The 10,545-nt window shown below is 44.2% G+C and overlaps 2 protein-coding genes across 2 annotated transcripts; one reads left to right on the forward strand and one right to left on the reverse strand.

Annotated features, from left to right (window-relative positions):
- Window positions 1-1,745: 1,745 nt before the first annotated feature.
- mrps11 (mitochondrial ribosomal protein S11) lies at window positions 1,746-6,765 on the reverse strand. The gene is made up of 6 exons (XM_012819401.2): window positions 6,583-6,765; window positions 6,318-6,422; window positions 6,078-6,176; window positions 5,647-5,776; window positions 4,439-4,504; window positions 1,746-2,075 (listed from the first exon to the last, which is right to left on the reverse strand). Exons 1-6 carry the CDS (start codon window positions 6,669-6,671, stop codon window positions 1,968-1,970), a joined length of 597 nt encoding a protein of 198 aa, XP_012674855.1. The 5' UTR covers window positions 6,672-6,765; the 3' UTR covers window positions 1,746-1,967.
- A 220-nt stretch (window positions 6,766-6,985) lies between these two features.
- mrpl46 (mitochondrial ribosomal protein L46) lies at window positions 6,986-10,257 on the forward strand. The gene is made up of 4 exons (XM_031587514.2): window positions 6,986-7,280; window positions 7,811-8,009; window positions 8,266-8,436; window positions 9,621-10,257. Exons 1-4 carry the CDS (start codon window positions 7,023-7,025, stop codon window positions 9,866-9,868), a joined length of 876 nt encoding a protein of 291 aa, XP_031443374.1. The 5' UTR covers window positions 6,986-7,022; the 3' UTR covers window positions 9,869-10,257.
- Window positions 10,258-10,545: the final 288 nt, after the last annotated feature.

Here is a 10,545-nt window from a genome sequence, read left to right on the forward strand (position 1 = left end):
ACAGGGTGTGGGCAGCCCTGTAGCAGAGCACAGAGCTGCGTCTGAAGCCCCTTATCAGTGCGGCAGCAGTGGTAGTGGTGTCTCATATGTCAGTGCGGAGGTCTGTGCAATAGAGGTTAAGTTGGGCAGAGCTGCAATGGCAGTGTTCCAGTTGGCGATGCAGAGGCTAATCGGTGAGGTGGTGGTGGTGGCGGTGCGGAGGCTGGTAGATGCACCAGGGTTGAGCGTAGCAGCAGAGGTTGTGGTGTGTTGTGTGATGGTGTGACGGTGTGTTGTGTGGCGATGCGTTGTGTGGCGGTGCGGTGGCTAGTAGAGGCAGTAGGGATTAAGTCGCTCTGACTTCATCTAGCCGTTGCAAGACCCTTTATCAGCCGCTGCTACGGGAGATCCCTAATGACAAGACAACAGCTGCCGTATGGGATTAAGAGCCTACTCTGCTCTGCTCTCTTCTACCTAGCACACACACACACACACACACACACAGACACACACCCACACACACATGGGCATGCAAACATCTGTACACACACACACACTCGCATACACAAACCCACACTCACACACATGCACAGAAATCAGATACATCTTAAGAGCGTTCACATACTTGGGGTCATAGCCAGCAGCTGGGAAGGTAAAACCCTATCAGGTGCTCTCCACCCTCAGATGACACACTGTCGTCCCTGCTTGAATCTGGAGCCAGAGAATAACGAGGTAGCTATGATAAGAACCTACACATATCTGTTAGCTGATGTTGAAATCTGGTAGATCAGATATACTGTGAATGTAATGTGCTCAGTATTCTCATATTAATTAAGTCTGTGGAATCTCCCATTGGACATACATGAATCAGATAACCCTGCAGATTAAAATAAGAAAAAAAGGAAGAAGAAAAGAAAAAAAGGGAGACAGGAAAAAATGGAAAACAGTTCCTCACTGGATTCTTTCTCTAGTTGCATAACACAAGCTGTTGGGTTTGACCAAATCTGAAACGTAGTGAGTATCTGCCATTGGCATCTGTTGCATGAGTAGTCAGGTATCTGGTAAAACCAAGCCTATGCTTTGGCAGACACCATTCTGGTTAAACGTTACAAACCCACACACAAAATCAGCTAGTTTGCCCTTTGTTCAGCGTCCGTATTAAATTAAATCAGTGCGCATCGGCCTAAAGCATCCTGACATTTGTTGCCCACTTATTTTCTTATTTATCTATAAGTTTATTTATTTATTTACTTATTTGTTTGTTGCCATGTAACACACAATGGGTTCGGGTCTGAACCTTCAATTCCCCTCTCCTGCCCTCGATGCGGCTGTGTGTGTGCAGAGAAAAGAACCTGGGTGAATGCAGACGTGTGTGTCTGCGCGCGTTGCAGATCTGACCTTGGTTGCTATGGGTACAGAGTTACATTCACTGCCTGCCTGAGAGTCCCTGCTAATTGCCGTTGCCGTGGAAACGGAGCACCTGATATAATTCCAGGAAAGGGCAATAATCTTACATGGGTCCATTTTATTTATAGTGTATTATTCTGCACCTTGCTTGTCGGCTCGGAGCTGAAGCGTGATTGAAGGCATACCTGGCTTGCCTCAGGCTGCAGATATTAGAGAAAGATAAAGCCTGTTTCCTCCCCTGGCTGCTGATTTTCAGTAATTTAATTTTCCATTTCTCACAATGATTTTATCTGGAGAACGTGAATGTTTCCGTGTCACGAGTAATCAGCACCACAAGACAAACAAGACCAAAGCGGAAATAGTGGATTGTACACTGGAACGTGTTTTTTAATGAACATTTTTACACAATCAAAACAGTGAATGTAACTGCACAAGCGGGAGTCATCTTCTGAACGCGGCTTGCTGTCGTAGTCAGCTTTCAACCCCGCCCCCCCCCCCAGGTGGCGTGACGGGTTGGGTTACGTGGCATAGTGACTCCTAACAACCGGCAGGACTTGGTGGCTCTGTGCGTCCGAGCTGCCTCACATCCTGCGAGCTTTGCGAGGGCGGCACCCGTTATGGGGCACTGGGGTGTTGTCTGTGATGGACACCACCTCAAGACCCCCCATGGTCAAGCCCTTGATGGCAGACTGGAGAAGAGAGAAACGCATACACACACACACACACACACACACACACGCATATCCATGTTAATCCATGTGCGTCCGCACACACAAAACCACACGCGCGCACACACACACACACACACACACACACACACACACACACACACAATTACACATTCATGTACCCGCATGATAAAAGTATGATTTTTCTCCCTCTTGGTTTCCCCAATCAATGCAGCAAAATTCACACTTAATTGGCTTCTCTTTTCAAGTTGCCATCATTGATCTGTCCATTCCTGTCTGCACAAATCAAATTCACATGCACAGCTTATCTGATAAACCTGTGACCAACCAACAAATAATTACTTGTTTGACTGTATTGATGGTATGAACACTCAGGAGCACTCTGGTTATCCAAAAATCAAGTCAAGTCTGCCTTCATTGTCATTTCTGCATATGCATGCATCATACATACTGGGGCACCAGAATGTGTTTTACAAGGACCACCAAGGACTAGATCAAGAAATTAACATTTTAACAGCTTACAGCCTAACAAAGACAGCTTATTTGATAAACCAGAGAACAACCGAAAAATGGCACATAATTACACGACTATTGATGGTGTGAACATTCAGGAGCTGGTTGTCCAAAAGGCAATGCAGTTGGGATAGACACAAGGAGTGAGAATCCTGCTAGCAGTGGACATAGACTAAAAAAGTAAGTCGCTATTAAAGTGTATGTGTTAAGAGTAATGTGCGGCTATGTCTGTTTTTTTGTTTATGTTTTCACTAGTATAGCCAGCACCTCTGTCTTTTGGGTGGGTATCCATTTTCTTTTTCTTTTCCATTATCAGTGGACCAATAGTTTTTTCAGTTATACTCAGGAAAAGCTGTCAAATTCCTTGTGATATTGGTTGGGGACTTCCCATAGAGGCCAATCCTCTCACTGTCACATGCAAGTACTCATAGCCAGAAACCTAAACACAGACACCATAGACACATCTTGCCCAGCAACCTAAACACAGACACCATAGACACATCTTGCCCAGCAACCTAAACACATAGACACCATAGACACATCTGGCCCAGGTCTGGCTCATTTCTGGCCCAGTCTCCAGCTACGTGGTAAGGACTGCTGAGGCTGCTGGGTGCTTCCTGATAGCTTCACTGTATCCTGGTTCAGATGTGAAGCCACAAGGATCAGGAACATCAGACTATATTGTGTGTGTTCTTCCCTCTGTTACAAATAAATGCAAGATTGCTCACATTACCCAGCTGCTGCTGTCACCCAGCAGTTGGGGACTGCCTGATTATTTTATGGGAATCAACCAGGGGTTCCCACCTCAATTGCTTAGGGGAGGGGGGGCATTTACAATTTTCAAGTTTATGGGTTTCATAAAGCCACTTAGAAATGTTGTATACCTATAATTTTACTTATGGGGAAAGATGTGTAGTTGGTCTACAGGGTACTGATCAGTTTTGTGTCAGATACAACCCCTTAAAAAAAAAAAAAAACACACATTGTAACAGATCTTGAAAAAACATGGTTGAATTGACATGGAATAGCCTATATCCTTTGGTCTCTGAAAACGGGAATTTCTATAGAAACGTACATTGAGCGAAGAAACTCATACAGCCAAATGTACTACATACCTCTGCCTCACGATCAATATTACCCTGAAGCTCCTATTCACCTAACAAGGCCAAGGAGACCTTAAGCAACCAACACTGTCGCAGGTCATAATCAATTCAGCTTTACTTATATGAAAAATATATATGCATGCATCAAAATCAGAAAATAAGTAATAGTATATGATATTGACAGGAAAAAACAAAACTAATCGACCTAAACAAAGTCTCTGCTACTCTCTCTAAGGTGGAGAATTGTAATTAAAATGTGAAATTCTGTGTGTTAAAGATAATGCAGTGATGGCAGACCATCTCATCTGTCACAGGATGCTGCGTGACATGAATGCATTATGGGCCAGAGATTTCACTGAGAGATGCCACATAATATTATACAGACAAGGCCAGATTGTACTAATGAGCCTATGAATCTTTCAGTGCAAAACGCCACCGCCACCAAATCATAGAAAACCAAATGCCTGCGTATCAGGGACAATTTGTCTCAACCACAAAAAAAAACGGGATACAATCATGTCTTATCCAGTGTGTGTGTGTGTGTGTGTGTGTGTGTGTGTTTTCTCTGTGCACCATCACACGTGTGAACATCATCCCCGTGTGACTGAGCAGAGGTGCAGAATGAGTAGCACCACAGGAGAAATTACACAGATTACACTTTTAGTCTCATTCAAACTCAGGGAGCAAAAGAGCCACCTGGCACATGTGACGTGATGCGACCGAACCGACGGCGGGTACGAGACTCACCAAACGCCCGGGGCCCAGGCCTTTCACCACCACCCGCACGAACGTCACCCCCTTCGCCTGTGCCTTCTGGAGAGGAGAAGAGATGGAAAGAAGATGAGAAGGAAGAGGAAGATGAGGAAAAGGAAGGGGAGGAGGGGGATGGAGAGGAGTGGAGAGGAGCACAAGTCAGCCGCTTATCAAATGAAGGCTAATAAATGAACTCAGTAAACAATTTAGCATCTCCGGGGTGCAGCAAGGGCAAACATGGCGATCTGAAGAAACGCTGATTTGGAGCCACAGGAGCCTCATCCCTGAACACGGGGGGAGAGTGAACAGAGACGACAGAAAATTTGGCGCTTTTTTTTTTTACGGGGCTAGCGCATCGGTTCATTTTCATTAGGGCACAACTAAGGAAATGATTCATGCTGTGTGCCGCGGTAATGAGTGCGCCGCGGTGGCTGAGCCAAACATGTACATTACATTAGAGAAATGAGAGGACAGGAGCGCTACATCAGGATCTGACCCTGAGCTGATGAGAGCCACTGAGGAGAGCAAAGCTGGGTCAAATACAAGCAAGCTAGATCACGAAGGCAAACAAACGCACTAGAACAAGCATTAGGGCTTGAAGAGAAAAGCACACAACTGTGTCGAAAGCAGCTACAGGCAAATATAAAAAAACCTTTTGGCTGATGCTAAACCAAAATAAAAGAAGGGGTGAGACAACATCATAACAGATTTTAGCTTATGAAAATAACAGAATACATCGATGTCAGAATAGAAATCAACTCTTTCCGACACAGAAAGCAACAGATGGGTGGGGCCGTCAGGTGTCCATATCGCAGACGCATACATCTTAGCAGTCTTATGGGGGTATGCTGCCACCTTGTGGACATTTAAAATACATAGCTATATAAGAATGTTCATCAGGAGATAAACAGTGTGTATGCAGATCACGACCAGAATAAATGCCACCTTCAAGAGCCTATTGAAGCTTTACCAAACTGTCCATAAGAAAATGTTGGTGGCGGTCTTGTTGCTGACCTACAGACCATTATATGAGCTGATTTTTGAGGAGTGAGGTTTATTTTTTGTAATGTCTTTCAAGAATTATTCTGTGCAGATATAGAATTGTCATCCAATGGAATCTTGAAAAGGCATCATTCTAGTCACATAAGTGTGATCATACTCCTCAAAGAGCTGTGCTGGAGAGGTATGAGCCCATGTCTTACTGATGCAGCAGAGATTCCTGCTGTCTGAGCGGCAATGGGTGTTGACTTCTTCACATTCCGGAATCCCTCTGCTCCACAGGAGGTTCTAGCCACGTACTGTCCACTGAAGTCTGTAACTTGTATGTGTGTGCTAACAGAGAAACAGGAAAAGGAGGAAATAGGTCAAATCAAAAGAAAAAAAGACTAACGTAATGACTATAAACACACACACACACACACACACACACACACACACACACACACACACACACACACACACACACTCACACACACACACACACTCACACACACACTCACACACACACTCACACACTCACTCACACAAAATAAAAAATATAATAATATAGATGTCCTGACTTTCAACCATATATCATTACTTTCAGCAGATAGCCTACTGGTCTGCAATCATGTAAAGTAACCATGCAACTTACTTGTTATATGTGGCTTTGATGTGAGCAATTGGTAAATCCGCAAATTTCATTCCACCCCATGTCAAAGGACTGTCCTCCTCCGGCATAGGTGGATACATACTGTAGAGACAAGGTGGAACATTTTTGATAGCAATGAAATGAAAGACATAACTGCAATAGTGTGTGCAGTCATAATACGTTACAATGACCTATTCTATTCGGTAGAATAGATAACCCCCCATCATACTGACTTAAGTATACCTGAACTCTCTGGAGCTTGGTTTGGGGGTAAATGTAGCCTCCTCGGCCGACTCCTGCTGTCGTATCGCAGTGGAACATATGGGTCTTCGAGACTCTGTACTTACACTGCAACAAGAACATAGACATTAAAACGATAATCCCAGGTAAATCTACATTTAGAAGGGGATCTTATTGATCATTCAGTGAGATAAACTCGAGAGATGCTTCATACTGTGTAGATATTTACCGGTAAGACTACTGATTGCATTCCATAACTTTTACTTACACTGTCGCTCTGACCATGTTCAAGGAAGTCAGAATGTGTTGATTTGCACATCGTGTCAGCCTGGATAATCTAGACGTTAAATTCGACATATTTCATATGATTTTGTTGTCATGTACTGACCACAAACTTGTTAGCATTACAAAACGACATGACATTGAAGCTCACGTGTGTCCGGTATGGTGGATTCCTACTTCTTGGGGGAAACATCATGGATACCAGTGCGATTTTGCGATTTAAGGGTGAATTTGGAAAGATTTTTTTCCTGTATGGATATTTTAGGTCTTTAGTATTTTAAACATTAACATTGCATGGTGAATGATATTACAGAGGGATTAGTATTAATGTCGGTATTCAATAAAACCCCTAAATATCCTCATTATAGTCTCATCCAAGGAGAAACACACTGTCGCAGTGCATTGTGGGTTGTGACAGACAGGAAAATGGCGGCGCCCTGTGTTGGAATGACTGTCCGTTCAATGTGGCAGTTCAGAAACATCAACGGGTTACCTACTACATTGCTAAAAGGTGTCCGGCATTTCTCTAGCAGCTGGCAATGCAGTAGTGCCGTTAAACTTAAAATTGAACAGCACAAACCTTCTCCGTGGAAACTCTATGGCGCTGTGTGTCTGCAGAGGCTACCTGTCGTATCTCAAGATCCTAATCCAATCGAACAGAAATTTGAAGATCTGTTGCAACAGGTAATGTCAACGTAGACGTGTATGTTATTTTTGTGACTTATGTTGCTCTGGAGTCGCACGTTTTCAATTCGGCGGAAGCGTTGAAGCTGGTTCCTCCCTCCCTTGACATTCAGAAATCCCCATCATTCATCCACACCAACAATCTGACGTTGTGTTTTAGTCAGAAGTTTGTGTTGTATTATCACCTGTACTGTTCTCATGGGGTAAATATAAGAGAGTGTAATAAAAGAGTGTCCAGTCTTTCTCCTCTTCTAATGTTTACCTCACAGTACTTGTGACATGGAATCATTGCTTTGGATTTCTGTAACGATACTGAATCAGATGCACAATAGTTCTGTCTTCAATTTGTTATCTTGCTTGTATGAAACTACACTGCAGGTTGCTGAAATAAGATGCCATAGCAATTTTCAAAGTCATGCTGTTAGTACCTTTGAATAAAACATGCAAGGAAAACTTGGAAACGGATATGTGACAGTTTGTCCTTTTGGATGGCTGTAAGAGACTAACTGAACACCCTCCTGCTTGGCCAGATGGAACTGGAGAGGAGCCTACTCTCCGACCACGAGCTGAGGCTGCTGGAGGACACGGAGCGCATGAGCCGCAAACAGGAGGAGGATTACGACTCCGACGAAGAGGACCACATCAACCAGGAGATCGTCACTGCGCTGGACGACGAGGACGCCTGGGAGCAGAAGCTGAAGCGGTTCCAGCCTGCTGTCAGGTCCAAAGGTTTGTCTTTTTTAGCCTCCCCTTCAATCACACACTGATATGCTGGTTTTATTCACAAAATTCATAACTTAACAGAGGTAGGCGTCTTTCTTGGACAACAATAAGGATTTAAAAAAAAAAGTTTAACAAATACTAAATGTGAATAAGTCAGAGCTAGCTGATACATTGTAATTGATTTAAAATGATGAAATTATGATGTTTGGTCAAACCTGTGCATTACTATTAACATAAGTATGGTCTCGCCCATGCCTGTCAGGTGTGGCTGAGACGGACCACAGCTCGCTGGGCCGCTGCCTGAGTGACAGTGTGGTGATGCTGGTTCAGCAGGAGGTGGGGAGAGAGAAGGTGTGGCTGCTGCCCCAACTACAGTGGACCGCAGGGGAGACACTCAAACAGACAGCAGAGAGGGCCCTAGCCAGCCTGCCAGGTACCTCACTGTCAACACACACACACACACACACGGACTCACACAAACACAAACGCACTCACACAAACACAGCTGGAGGGTAGACCCTGAGACAGACAGCTTAAAGGGCCTTAGCCAGCCTGCCAGATACCTCCTCAACACACAGACACACACGGACACACACACACAGACACACACAGAGAGCTAGCTGCAGGGGAGATGCTCAGACAGAGAAAGCTGTGAGGGAAGTAGCTAGCCTGCCAGGTACTAAAAGACCCACTTACCTCTCCACAATACACACACACACACACACACACACACACTTAAATAAACACAAACGTTTAACACATGCACTCGTAGCTATGGTATATGGCAGGGGAGACTCAAAGTAGATAGAGGAGGGGGGTTTATCGCATTGTACCACTGACATGCATAGGCCTACATGCACAAACACATTTTCCTGTACTCACATGAACACACATTAACACATGCACAATCGTAAATCAATGTACACAGACATCTTAATCTAAGTACATGACCTAAAACACCTGTGCAATTGACAGTACATGCCTGCACTGCATGTGCTGGTATTGTGTTCTGAACAGGGTCTGTTGAGCACGTCATTGTCATTTAAAAAAAAAAACAGGATGATGGTTGTGTCTTGACGTAGGCCAACTAGTTCACTTTTTGTAAGAACATAGTTTCACAAAACAGTCTCTAAAATAGACAGTGTGTTTAGAGCGGGGCAGCCGTGATCTAAAGGTTAGAGACGTGAGCTTCCGACCGAAAGGTCACCAGTTTGATCCCTTGGACTGGCTGGAAAAAATGGAGGCAGGGAGGTGGATGAACAGCACTCTCCCCTCCGTCAGCATCCACCGCTGAAGTGGCCTTGAGGCAGACACCTAACCTCCAAACGCTCCCTGGGCTGAAGTGCTGCCCACTGCTCTGGGTGCTCACTACTAGTGTGTGTGTGTGAGTGTGTGTGAGTGCTAATTTTCTTGTGTGTGTGTGTGAGTGCTAATTTTCTTGTGTGTGTGTGTGCGCTAATTTTCTAGTGTGTGTGTGTGTTCACTGCCAACTGATGGGTTAAATGCATGAGTCCTAATTAATAAAGTATCTAGGATCTATAATAACCTTGAAGACGAGGCCTCACCTTGTTGAACACAACCTCCTCTCTACAAGCTTTTTTCTCCTCCTGTTTCCAGGTACCGATTTAAAGGCTAGGTTCCTGGGCAACAGTCCATGCGGGGTGTACAAGTATAAATTCCCCAAAAGCATTCAAACAGAAAGCTGCGTCGGTGCCAAGATCTTTTTCTTCAAAGCCTTGCTTTCAAGTGGTACCAATCCCACATCTGAGAACGGGGGCTTTGTGTGGGTGACAAAGAGTGAACTGAAGGAGTACCTCAAGCCAGACTACCTGAAACAAGCAGACCGCTTCATCCTGGGCCTGTGAGAAACGTGTCCTGACTGTGGTCGAAATAATAATGACGAGTGTGGATCTGAAAGCAGAATACTGAAACAGGAGGAACGCTTTAACCCAAATCCATGGGAAATAAGACTGGGTCACCTGTACAGCTCCATGAATATGTCTGAGCAAGAGTGTTTTGAATTTTTGAAAACAACACCTGTGTCGTCCTAAACCTGTGATAAATATGTTCCAGTTGTTGTAAAGATGACAATGAATGAGTATGTGAATCCAGAGTACTTAATGAGGCATGGAGCTTCACTCTACACCTGTGAGATATGAGTTGTGATTGGTGACATGTATATGACATGAGCAGATTATTTTCTTTTTGTTATTGTAAATGTTAAATAAAAGTATACATGTTTTTTCCTCCCCCACTGTGGATCATCATTTGATGTCTATTACTCAATTCGATGTTGAATGCCTAAAACTGTCGCTGTTGTGAACATTGAAGATGAAACTCTGAACCATATCTGTATTTACGCCAGCCATTGTCTATGCCTGCGTTTGATAAGGCAACAGAAGATGAAGGAGACTGGAAATGGTGTTGTTTGGTGGGCTCCCCCAGGGCAAAGTAAGGCTTGTTTTGCTAAGCAGATTGAATGGAACATCATTTGAAAACGGCTTTGTGCAAGACTGCCTTGTTTATATGTATAGCAAATATG

The sequence above is a fragment of the Clupea harengus genome, chromosome 20 (genome assembly GCF_900700415.2).
Source record: "Clupea harengus chromosome 20, Ch_v2.0.2, whole genome shotgun sequence".
NCBI lineage: Eukaryota > Metazoa > Chordata > Actinopteri > Clupeiformes > Clupeidae > Clupea > Clupea harengus.